The sequence below is a fragment of the Balaenoptera acutorostrata genome, chromosome 16 (assembly GCF_949987535.1).
Source record: "Balaenoptera acutorostrata chromosome 16, mBalAcu1.1, whole genome shotgun sequence".
NCBI lineage: Eukaryota > Metazoa > Chordata > Mammalia > Artiodactyla > Balaenopteridae > Balaenoptera > Balaenoptera acutorostrata.
This window is the reverse complement of record NC_080079.1, coordinates 76,473,160-76,486,274: the sequence shown is the minus strand read 5'-3', so window position 1 is coordinate 76,486,274 and position 13,115 is coordinate 76,473,160. Positions and strand designations below refer to the sequence as shown.

The following is a 13,115-nucleotide window of genomic DNA, read 5'->3' as shown; positions in this document are numbered from 1 at the left end:
TAAATGTAACCATTAAGAAACACAAGTAAAATCAACAAAATGAAAAGGCAACCTACTGAATGGGTGAAAATATTTGCAAATCATTTATCTGATAAGGGGTTAATACCCAAAGTATACAAAGAATTCATACAACTCAATAGCAAAAAAAAACACAAATCTGACTTAAAATTGGGCAGAGGCTCTAAACAGATATTCTTCCAAAGAAGACATACAGATGACCAACAGGTACATGAAAAGATGCTCAAGATTACTAATTATCAGGTAAATGCAAATCAGAACCACAAGGAGCTATCACCTCACCCCTGTTAGAAATGCTATTACCAAAAAGACAAGAGATAACAAGTGTTGGTTAGGCTACGGAGAGAAGAGAACCCTTGTGCGTTGCTGGTAGGAATGTAAATTGATGCAGTCACTATGGAAAACATTATGTAGGTTCCACAAAAAATTAAAAACAGAAGTACCATAGAACCTAGAATTAAACTTCTCAGTATTAATCCAAATGAAACAAAACACTAACTCAAAAAGATATTTGCACCCCCATATTTACTGCAGCATTATTTACAGTAGCCAAGACACAGAAGCAACCTAAGTGCCCACTGATGGATGAATGGATGAAGAAGATGTGGTACATATACATAATGGAATATCATTCAGCCATAAAAAGAAAGGAAATCTTGCATTTGTGACAACATGGACAGAACTTGAGAGCATTATGATGCTAAGTGAAGTAAGTCAGACAGAAAAAGACAAATACCATATGATCTCACTTATGTGTGGAATCGAAAAGAAAAGAGAAAGAAAAGAAAAAAGAAAGGAAGGGAAAGGAAGGAATAGGAAAGGAAAGGGGGAGAGACCTTCAAGGTGGAGGAGGAGTGAAACGTGGAGATCATCTTCCTCTCCACAAATACATCAGAAATACATCTGCATGTGGAACAACTCCTACAGAACACCTACTGAACACTGGCAGAAAATCTCAGACTTCACAAAAGGCAAGAAACTCCCCACGTACCTGGGTAGAGCAAAAGAAAAAGGAAAAACAGAGACAAAAGAATAGGGACGGGACCTGCCCCTCTGGGAGGGAGCTGTGAAGGAGGAAAAGTTCCCACACACTAGGAAGGCCCTTCACTGGCAAGACTGGGGGTGGCGGGGGGGGGGGGAAGATCGGGGCCATGGAGGACAGCGCAGCAACAGGGGTGCAGAGGGCAAAGCAGAGAGATTCCCACACGGAAGATGGGTGCCGACCAGCACTCACCAGCCCGAGAGGCTTGTCTGCTCACCCGCCGGGGCGGGCAGGGCTGGGAGCTGAGGCTCGGGCTTCGGAGGTCAGATCCCAGGGAGAGGACTGGGGTTGGCTGCGTGAACACAGCCTGAAGGGGGCTAGTGCACCACAGCTAGCCGGGAGGAAGTCTGGGAAGAAGTATGGACCTGCCTAAGAGGCAAGATACCACTGTTTCAGGGTGCATGAGGAGAGGGGATTCAGAGCACCGCCTAAACGAGCTCCAGAGACGGGCGCGAGCTGCGGCTATCAGCGCAGACCCCAGAGACAGGCATGAGACGCTAAGGCTGCTGCTGCCGCCGCCAAGAAGCCTGTGTGTGAGCACAGGTCACTCTCCACATCTCCCCTCCCAGGAGCCTGTGCAGTCTGCCACTGCCAGGGTCCCGTGATCCGGGGACAACTTCCCCAAGAGAATGCACAGCGCGCCTCAGGCTGCTGCAATGTCACACCTGCCTCTGCCGCCACAGGCTCGCCCCACATTCTGTACCCCTCCCTCCCCCCGGCCTGAGTGAGCCAGAGCCCCCGAATCTGCTGCTCCTTTAACCTCGACCTGTCTGGGCGGGACACATATGCCCTCAGGCGACCTACACGCAGAGGCGGGGCCAAATCCAAAGCTGAACCCCGGGAGCTGCGTGAATAAAGAAGAGAAGGGAAGGGAAATCTCTCCCAGCAGCCTCAGGAGCAACGGATTAAATCTCCACAATCAACGTGATGTACCTGCATCTGTGGAATACCTGAATAGACAACCAATCATCCCAAATTGAGGAGGTGGACTTCGGGAGCAACTGTAGACTTGGGGTTTGCTTTCTGCATATAATTCGTTTCTGGTTTTATGTTTATCTTAGTTTAGTATTTAGAGCTTATTATCATTCGATTTATTTATTGATTTGGTTGCTCTCTCCCTTCTTGTTAATATATAGTTTTTTTTTCTTTTTTCTCTTTTTGTGAGTATGTATGTGCATGCTTCTTTGTGTGATTTTGTCTGTATAGCTTAGCTTTTACCATTTGTCTAGGTTTCTCTCTGTCCGTTTTTGTGTTTTGTTTAATATAATTTTTAGCACTTGTTATCATTGGTGGATCTGCTTTTTGGTTTGGTTACTCCCTCTTTCTTTCTTCTTTTTTTTTTTTACTTCTTAGTTTTTTAATTTTCAATGATTTTTTTTTATTTTACTAACTTTCTTTCTTATTATTTTTCCTCCCCTCCCCTCCCATCCCTTCTCCTCCCTCCTTCCTTTTCTTTTTTTCTCCCTTTTCTTCTAAGCCATGTGGCTGGCAGGGTCTTGGTGCTCTGGCCGGGTGTCAGGCCTGTGCCTCTGAGGTGGGAGAGCCGAGTTCAAGACATTGGTCCACCAGGAACCTCCCAGCTCCATGTAATATCAAATGGCGAAAGCTCTACCAGAGATCTCCAGCTCAACGCTGAGACCCAGCTCCACTCAACAACCAGCAAGCTACATTGCTGGACACCCTATGCCAAACAACTAGCAAGACAGGAACACAACCCCACCCATTAGCAGAGAGGCTGCCTAAAATCATAATAAGGTCACAGACACCTCAAAACACACCACCGGACGTGGTCCTGCCCCCCAGAAAGACAATATCCAGCCTCATCCACTGGAACACAGGCACCAGTCCCCTCCACCAGGAAACCTACACAACCCACAGAACCAACCTTAGCCACTAGGGGGCAGACACCAAAAACAGCGGGAACTACGAGGCTGCAGCCTGTGAAAAGGAGACCCCAAACACAGTACGTTAAGCAAAATGAGAAGACAGAGGAACACGCAGCAGATGAAGGAGCAAGGTAAAAGCCCACCAACCAAACGAATGAAGAGGACAGTCTACTTGAAAAAGACAGTCTACTTGAAAAAGAATTCAGAGTAATGACAGTAAAGATGATCCAAAATCTTGGAAATAGAATGGAGAAAATTCAAGAAACGTTTAACAAGGACCTAGAAGAACTAAAGAGCAAATAAACCATGATGAAGAACACAATAAATGAAATTAAAAATTCTCTAGAAGGAAACAATAGCAGAATAACTGAGGCAGAAGAACGGATAAGTGACCTGGAAGATAAAATAGGGGAAACAGGGCTTCCCTGGTGGCGCAGCGGTTGAGAATCTGCCTGCCAATGCAGGGGACACGGGTTTGAACCCTGGTCTGGGAAGATCCCACATGCCACGGAGCAACTAGGCCCGTGAGTCACAACTACTGAGCCTGCGTGTCTGGAGCTTGTGCTCCGCAACAAGAGAGGCCCACGCACTGCGATGAAGAGTGGCCCCTGCTTGCCGCAACTAGAGAAAGCCCTCGCACAGAAAAGAAGACCCAACACAGCCAAAAATAAATATAAATAAATAAAAAATTTTTTATAAAAATAGGGGAAATAACTACTGCAGAGCAGACTGAAGAAAAAAGAATGAAAATAATTGAGGACAGTCTCAGAGACCTCTGGGACAACATTAAACACACCAACATTCGAATTATAGGGGCCCCAGAAGAAGAAGGGAAAAAGAAAGGGACTGAGAAAATATTTGAAGAGATTATAGTTGAAAACTTCCCTAATTCGGGAAAGGAAATAGTTAATCAAGTCCAAGAAGCGCAGAGAATCCTATACAGGATAAATCTAAGCAGAAACATGCCAAGACACATATTAATCAAACTATCAAAAATTAAATACAAAGAAAAAATATTAAAAGCAGCAAGGGAAAAACAACAAATAACATACAAGGGAATGCCCATACGGTTAACAGCTGATCTTTCAGCAGAAACGCTACAAGCCAGAAGGCAGTGGCAGGACATATTTAAAGTGATGAAAGGGAAAAACCTACAATCAAGATTACTCCACCCAGCAAGGATCTCATTCAGATTTGACAGAGAAATTAAAACCTTTACAGACAAACAAAAGCTAAGAGAATTCAGCACCACCAAACCAGCTTTACAACAAATGCTAAAGGAACTTCTCTAGGCAGGAAACACAAGAGAAGGAAAAGACCTACAATAACAAACCTAAAACAATTAAGAAAATGGTAATAGGAACATGCATATCGATAATTACTTTAAATGTAAATGGATTAAATGCTCCAACCAAAAGACAGACTAGCTGAATGGATACAAAAACAAGACCCATATATATGCTGTCTACAAGAGACCCACTTCAGACCTAGGGACACATACAGACTGAAAGTGAGGGGATGGAAAAAGATACTCCATGCAAATGGAAATCAAAAGAAAGCTGGAGTAGCAATTCTCACATCAGACAAAATAGACTTTAAAATAAAGACTATTACAGGGACAAAGAAGGACACTACATAATGATCAAGGGATCAATCCAAGAAGAAGATATAACAATTGTAAATATTTATGCACCCAAAATAGGAGCACCTCAATACATAAGGCAAATGCTAACACCCATAAAAGGGGAAATCAACAGTAATACAATCATAGAAGGGGACTTTTAACACCCCACTTTCACCAATGGACAGATCATCCAAAATGAAAATAAATAAGGAAACACAAGCTTTAAATGATACATTAAACAAGATGGACTTAATTGATATTTATAGGACATTCCATCCAAAAACAACAGAATACACTTTCTTCTCAAGTGCTCATGGAACATTCTCCAGGATAGATCATGTCTTGGGTCACAAATCAAGCCTTGATAAATTTAGGAAAATTGAAATTGCATCAAGTATCTTTTCCAACCACAACACTATGAGACTAGATACCAATTACAGGAAAAACCTGTAAAAAATACAAACACATGGAGGCTAAACAATACACTACTTAATAACCAAGAGATCACTGAAGAAATCAAAGAGGAAATCAAAAAATACGTAGAGACAAATGACAATGAAAACACGATGACCCTAAACCTATGGGATGCAGCAAAAGCAGTTCTAAGAGGGAAGTTTATAGCAATACAATCCTACCTCAAGAAACAAGAAACATCTCAAATAAAAAAACCTAACCTTACACCTAAAGCAGTTAGAGAAAGAAGAACAAAAAATCCCCAAAGTTAGCAGAAGGAAAGAAATCATAAAGATCAGATCAGAAATAAATGAAAAAGAAATGAAGGAAACAATAGCAAAAATCAATAAAACTAAAAGCTGGTTCTTTGAGAAGATAAACAAAATTGATAAACCATTAGCCAGACTCATCAAGAAAAAAAGGGAGAAGGCTCAAATCAATAGAATTAGAAATGAAAAAGGAGAAGTAACAGCTGACACTGCAGAAATACAAAGGATCATGAGAGATTACTACAAGCAACTATATGCCCAAAAAATGGACAACCTGGAACAAATGGACAAATTCTTAGAAAAGTACAACCTTCCGAGACTGAACCAGGAAGAAATAGAAAATATAAACAGACCAATCACAAGCACTGAAATTGAGACTGTGATTAAAAATCTTCCAACAAACTAAAGCCCAGTACCAGATGGCTTGACAGGCGAGTTCTATCAAACATTTAGAGAAGAGCTAACACCTATCCTTCTCAAACTCTTCCAAAACACAGGAGAGGGAGGAACACTCCCAAACTCATTCTACGAGACCACCATCACCCTGATACCAAAACCGAACCATGATGTCACAAAGAAAGAAAACTACAGACCAATATCACTGGTGAACATACATGCAAAAATCCTCAACAAAATACTAGCAAACAGAATCCAACAGCACATTAAAAGGATCATACACCATGATGAAGTGGGGTTTATCCCAGGAATGCAAGGATTCTTCAATATACGCAAATCAATCAATGTGATACACCATATTAACAAATTGAAGGAGAAAAACCATATGATCATCTCAATAGATGCAGAAAAAGCTTTTGACAAAATTCAACACCCATTTATGATAAAAACCCTCTAGAAAGTAGGCATAGAGGGAACTTACCTCAACATAGTAAAGGCCATATATGACAAACCCACAGCCAACATCATTCTCAATGGTGAAAAAGTGAAACCATTTCCACTAAGATCAGGAACAAGACAAGGTTGCCCACACTCACCACTATTATTCAACACAGTTTTGGAAGATTTAGGCACAGCCATCAGAGAAGAAAAAGAAATAAAAGGAATCCAAATCAGAAAAGAAGAAGTAAAGCTGTCACTGTTTGCAGATGACATGATACTGTACATAGAGAATACTAAGGATGCTACCAGAAAACTACTAGAGCTATTCAATGAATTTGGTAAAGTAGCAGGATACAAAAGCAATGCGCAGAAATCTCTTGCATTCCTATTCACTAATGATGAAAAGTCTGAAAGAGGAATTAAGGAAACACTCCCATTTACCATTGCAACAAAAAGAATAAAATACCAAGGAATAAACCTACCTAAGGAGGCAAAAGACCTGTATGAAGAAAACTATAAGACACTGATGAAAGAAATTAAAGATGATACAAACAGATGGAGAGATATACCATGTTCTTGGATTGACAGAATCAACATTGTGAAAATGACTATACTACGCAAAGCAATCTACAGATTCAATGCAATCCCTATCAATATAGCAATGGCATTTATTCACAGAACTAGAACAAAAAATTGCACAATCTGTATGGAAACACAAAAGACCCCGAAGAGCCAAAGCAATCTTGAGAAAGAAAAACGGAGCTGGAGGAATCAGGCTCCCTGACTTCAAACTATACTACAAAGGTGCAGTCATCAAGACAGTATGGTCCTGGCACCAAAACCGAAATATAGATCAATGGAACAGGATAGAAAGCCCAGAGATAAACCCACGCACATATGGTCACCTTATTTATGATAAAGGAAGCAAGAATATACAATGGAGAAAAGAAAGTCTCTTCAATAAGTGGTGCTGGGAAAACTGAACAGCTACATGTAAAAGAATGAAATTAGAACACTTCCTAACACCATACAGAAAAATAAACTCAATATGGATTAAAGACCTAAATGTAAGGCCAGACACTATGAAACTCTTAGAGGAAAACATAGGCAGAACACTATGACATAAATCACAGCAAGATCCTTTTTGATCCACCTCCTAGGGAAATGGAAATAAAAACAAAAATAAACAAATAGGACCTAATGAAACTTAAAAGCTTTTGCACAGCAAAGGAAACCATAAAGAAGACGAAAAGACAACCCTCAGAATGGGAGAAAATATTTGCAAATGAAGCAACTGGCAAAGGATTAATCTCCATAATTTGCAAGCAGCTCATGCAGCTCAATATTAAAAAAAACAAACAATCCAATCCAAAAATGGGCAGAAGACCTAAATAGACATTTCTCCAAAGAAGATATACATATAGCCAACAAACACATGGAAGAATTCTCAACATCACTAATTATTAGAGAAATGCAAATCAAAACTACAGTGAGGTATCACCTCACACCAGTCTGAATGGCCATCATGAAAAAATCTACAAACAATAAATGCTGGAGAGGGGCTTCCCTGGTGGTGCAGTGGTTGGGAGTCTGTCTGCCAATGCGGGGGACATGGGTTCGAGCCCTGGTCTGGGAAGATCCCACATGCTGCGGAGCAACTAAGCCCATGTGCCACAACTACTGAGCCTGCGCGTCTGGAGCCTGTGCTCCGCAACAAGAGAGGACGCGACAGTGAGAGGCCCGCGCACCGCAATGAAGAGTGGCCCCCGCTTGCCACAACTAGAGAAAGCCCTTGCACAGAAACGAAGACCGAACACAGCCAAAAATAAATAAATAAATAAGTAAAATTTTAAAAATAATAAATTAAATAAATAAATAAATGCATGCTGGAGAGGGTGTGGAGAAAAGGGAACCCTCTTACACTGTTGGTGGGAATGTAAATTGATACAGCCACTATGGAGAACAGTATGGAGATTCCTTAAAAAACTACAAATAGAACTACCATACGACCCAGCAATCCCACTAGTGGGCATATACCCTGAGAAAACCATAATTCAAAAAGAGTCATGTACCACAATGTTCATTGCAGCTCTATTTACAACAGCCAGGACATGGAAGCAACCTAAGTGTCCATCGACAGATGAATGGATAAAGAAGATGTGGCACATATATACAATGGAATATTACTTAGCCATAAAAAGAAACGAAATTGAGTTATTTGTAATGAGGTGGATGGACCTAGAGTATGTCATACAGAGTGAAGTAAGGCAGAAAGACAAAAACAAATACCATATGCTAACACATATATATGGAATCTAAAAAAAAAAAGAAAAGAAAAATGGTTATGAAGAACCAAGGGGCAGAACAGGAATAAAGACACAGATGTAGAGAATGGACTTGAGGACACAGGGAGGGGGAAGGGTAAGCTGGGACGAAGTGAGAGAGTGGCATGGACTTATATATACTACCAAATGTAAAACAGAAAGCTAGTGGGAAGCAGCCGCATAGCACAGGGAGATCAACTCGGTGATTTGTGACCACCTAGAGGGGTGAGATAGGGAGGGTGGGAGGGAGACGCAAGAGGGAGGAGATATGGGGATACATGTATATGTATAACTGATTCACTTTGTTATAAAGCAGAAACTAACACACCATTGTAAAGCAATTATATTTCAATAAAGATGTTAAAAAAATATATATATATAAATGCAAAAGTAATAAATACTCAAAATTCACAAAATAAATAAATAAGTAAAAAGAAAAGAAAAGAAACAAGAAAGGAAGGGAAGGGGAAGGAAAGGGGAAAGGAAGGAAGGAAGAGAAGGAGGGAGGGAGGGAGGGAGGGAGGAGGAAAGAAAAGAACACATGGATACAGAGAACAGATCAGACTGGTGGTGCCAGAGGTGGAGGATGGGGGGTGGCTAAAATGGATGGAAGGGGTCAAACGGTACAAAGTTCCAGGTATAAAATAAGTAAGTCCTGGAGAGATCTTAAAATTCTCAGGAATGTATAAGTATGCGTGGTGATATATGTGAAGTAGACTTATTGTGGTGATTATTTTGAAATGTATACAAACACTGAATCATTATGTTGTATACCTGAAACTAATATTATATGTCAATTATATCTCAATAAAAAAGGAAATACAAGTAAAATGATGCTACAGAAACACAGATAAATATATACCGAATCATAAGTTAAAAATGGTAACACAGAATTGTATTTATATCAATTTAAGCTACAACATACACATGGATTAATGGTAAGAGAAATTCCATAAATATTACCTCATTTTTGAGCTTAGGATTATGGGAATTCAACATTTTTAGTTAGTGTTTAAAGTTTACTCAGAAGATATTTTAAGGTTGACAATATAAAATAGCAACACTGAATAATTAGATAAGTGTGTAATCAAATAAAGCCATGCATATCACAGGATATTGTCACAGAAATAAAACAACTGTATATCAGAGGCACATATAACTTGGTTGTTAGTTTCCTCAAAACTGGTGTTATAAAGCACTACTGAGAAGCCTACCCAGGAACAACTACAAAATAAATACACACACACACACACACACACACACACACACACAAAATCATATATTACCTGCCATAGGAGGGACAACGCCAGAAAAACGCACTGTTGCATGTTCTCCATTAACTTCGACTCTCCGACCAATGACATCTGATGTCAAAGTGTCATTCATTATAACATTGCCAGAATCCAAAATATGAGGAGATCTAGGAAGAAAACACAACATTGACAAGGATGTAGTAAAACTCTTTAAAAAATATTTTTTTTAACTTTACGTAGCTATTCATGAGGTCAACGCTTCTACCCAATTTAGTCTTCACATTTTGGTGAAGGGAAGAACCTAAAGGTTTAGGTACCAGACTCTCAGAATTTGATTTTACTTTACTCTCTAACTATATTTTGATAATTTAATCCTTTTTTTAAAAAGCTTGCTTAACTCCAGTTAGCTCACATCACATGACTGTGTATTCTATCATTTACTGAAGGGGGTGGGAAGGGAAGGAGAGTAGAAGAGAGGGGGATAAAGGTTACAGAGAAAAGGCAAAGGAAACAGGCAACATGGGCATCGTTCTCTTTCCAGGAAGGAGAAACACAAATAAACAGATGCAGGAAAGAACACATATAATGAAAAATTCAGGGAATTCCCTTGCGATCCAGTGGTTAGGACTCTGCACTTCCACTGCCAAGAGCTCAGGTTTGATCCCTGGTCGGGGAGCTAAGATTCCACAAGCTGCATGGTGCAGAAAAAAAAAAAAAAAAGAAAAGAAAAAAAAGAAAAAATAAAATTTCAGAACCCTAAAAACAAGGAGCCCGAGAGAAAAGTATCATCTATCTAGGAACGATCACTAGGTCCAACTCCCACTTCAACAAGTTGGTTTCTTCAACAGATGAAAAAGAACGAGATGGAAGGAAAACAAAGAGATTAAAAGAAACTTAAGAGAAATGTAAGCCAACTGCAATGTACAGACTTTATTTGGAAACTAAATTCTTAAAAACTGTAAATAACTTTCAAAATAAATTATGAAAAAACTGAAAATTTGAAATGCTGACTAGATAGTTGATGATATTCAAGAATAATTGTTTCCCATAAGGCTAAAACAAAATCAATTTATTTTGCGAAAAAAAGGGAAAGAATAATTGTTAAATTTTTAGCTGTGCTAATGGTATAGTGGTTACGACTTTTTGTAAGACTTTATATTTCACAGAAATACACATTAAATTATTTACAGATTTTTTTTAAAGCTGTATTTTAGACGTACCACACCAGTGGCAGTATAGACAATACACTGAAAGGAAGTTAAAAGCAGAGTGGCCAGGTAGGGAAATAGTGCTGTAATTCGGGTGAAAACGATGACAGCTTGAGCCAAGGCACTCGCCTCCATACGTTCATTCAACACATACTAAGCACTGACCGCATGCTGGCTAATGCATGGATGGACCTCACGTCGCACACAGTAAACCCTACATGTGTGACTCCTGCCTCAGAAGCTTACGGTCCAGTGGCAGTTAGACCTGAGAGAAGGGTATGGATTTTAGAGAAAGTTAAGAGCTAGAACAGGGTCTGGAGATTAAATGGATAGAAACGGTAAAAATTGAAGACTAGGAAGACAAGGTTTTGTCTAGGGTACACGGTGGTGCCAGGCACCAACATGAGAAATACAAGAGGAGGTTTAGGCTTGGGAGGGAAGAGAGTTTGTTGGAGGTGCCTACAGAACGTCATGACGGACTTAGGACTCTAGCTCAAAAGACACGTTTTCACTAGAGATGTGTTTTTGGGAGTCAACAGCACAATTTATAGCTGATAACCGTGACAGTGGATGAGACTGAAAGTGTATTAGGTGCAAAGAAAAGCGGGTGGAAAGAAAAAGAGAGTCACTGACAGAACCCTGGGGAAATATAATATTTAAAAGAGAAAGGGAAGAAACCCCTAAGAAAGAGTCACAGGAAAACCTGGTTTTCTTTTATCCTTTCTGGCTTTTCCTCCTCTGACTCAGCAAGTGGTATTGGGAAAGCTGGACAGCCCCATGTAATAAATCAATGAAGTTAGAACACACCCTCTCACCATACACAAAAATAAACTCAAAATGGCTTAAAGACTTAAGACATGACACCATAAAACTCCTAGAAGAGATCATAGGCAAAACACTATCTGACATAAATCGTACCAATGTTTTAAGTCAGTCTCCCAATGCAATAGAAATAAAAGCAAAAATAAACAAATGGGACCTAATCAAACTTAGAAGTTTTTCCACAGCAAAGGAAACCATAAACAAAATGAAAAGACAACCTACAGAATGGGAGAAAATATTAGCAAATGATGCGACTGACAAGGGCTTAATTTCTAAAATTTACAAACAGCTCCTACAACTCAACAAAAAAACAAACAACCCAATCGAAAAAATGGGCAGAAGACATAAAGAGACATTTCTCCAAAGAAGAAATACAGATGGCCAATAAGCACATGAAAAGATGCTCAAAGTTGCTAATTATTAGACAAATACAAATCAAAACTACAATGCACTATTTCACATGGGTCAGAATGGCCATCATTAAAAAGTCTACAAATAACAAATGCTGGAGAGGGTGTGGAGAAAAGGGAACCCTCCTACACTGTTGGTGGGAATGTAAATTGGTGCAGCCACTGTGGAAAACAGTATGGAGGTTCCTCAGAAAACTAAAAATAGAGTTGCCATATGATCCTGCAATCCCACTCCTGGGCATATACCCAGACAAAACTGTAATTCAAAAAGATACATGCACTCCTATGTTCATAGCAGCACTATTTACAATAGCCAAGAAAGATATGGAAACAATCTAAATGTCCATCAACAGAGGAATGGATAAAGAAGATGTGGTACATACATACAATGGAATATTATTCAGCCATAAAAAAGAATGAAATAATGTCATCTGCAGCAACATGGATGCAACTAGGGATTATCATACTAAGTGAAGTCAGAAAGAGAAAGATAAATACCATATGATATCATTTATATGTGGAATCTAAAATATGACACAAATGAACCTATCTATGAAACAGAATCAGGGACATAGAGAACAGACTGGTGGCTGCCAAGGTGAAGGGGGATGGGGGAGGGATGGAGTGGGAGGCTGGGGTTAGCAGATGTAAGGTTTTATATATAGAATGGATAAACAACAAGGTCCTACTTGTATAGCACGGAGAACTGTATTCAATATACTATTATAAACCATAATGGAAAAGGATATTTAAAAAAATGTATATATAACTGAATCACTTTGCTGTACAGAAAAAATTAACACAACATTGTAAATCAACTATACTTCAATTTAAAAAAATACTGATTGGGACTTCCCTGGTGGTCCAGTGGCTAAGAATCTGCCTTCCAATGCAGGGGACGCATGTTTGATCCCTGGTCAGGGAACTAAGATCCCACAGGCCCCAAGGCAACTAAGCCCGTGCACTCTA

At 39.6% G+C, this 13,115-nt stretch overlaps 1 protein-coding gene across 4 annotated transcripts in view; it reads right to left on the bottom strand.

Annotated features, from left to right (window-relative positions):
• Window positions 1-13,115, bottom strand: part of TBCE (tubulin folding cofactor E) — a 121,243-nt gene that overhangs the window by 83,343 nt on the left and 24,785 nt on the right. For 3 of the 4 annotated variants that reach the window (XR_009005744.1, XM_057531607.1, XM_007170767.2), the window contains exon 2: window positions 9,740-9,873. Coding sequence is in view for 2 of the 4 variants with exons in the window: in XM_057531607.1 (XP_057387590.1) it covers window positions 9,740-9,839 (100 nt within the window). In the remaining 2 variants the exon portion in view is untranslated. Of the gene's footprint in view, window positions 1-9,739; window positions 9,874-13,115 lie in introns of those variants that run through there. The other variant, XM_057531608.1, reaches the window with a different exon arrangement.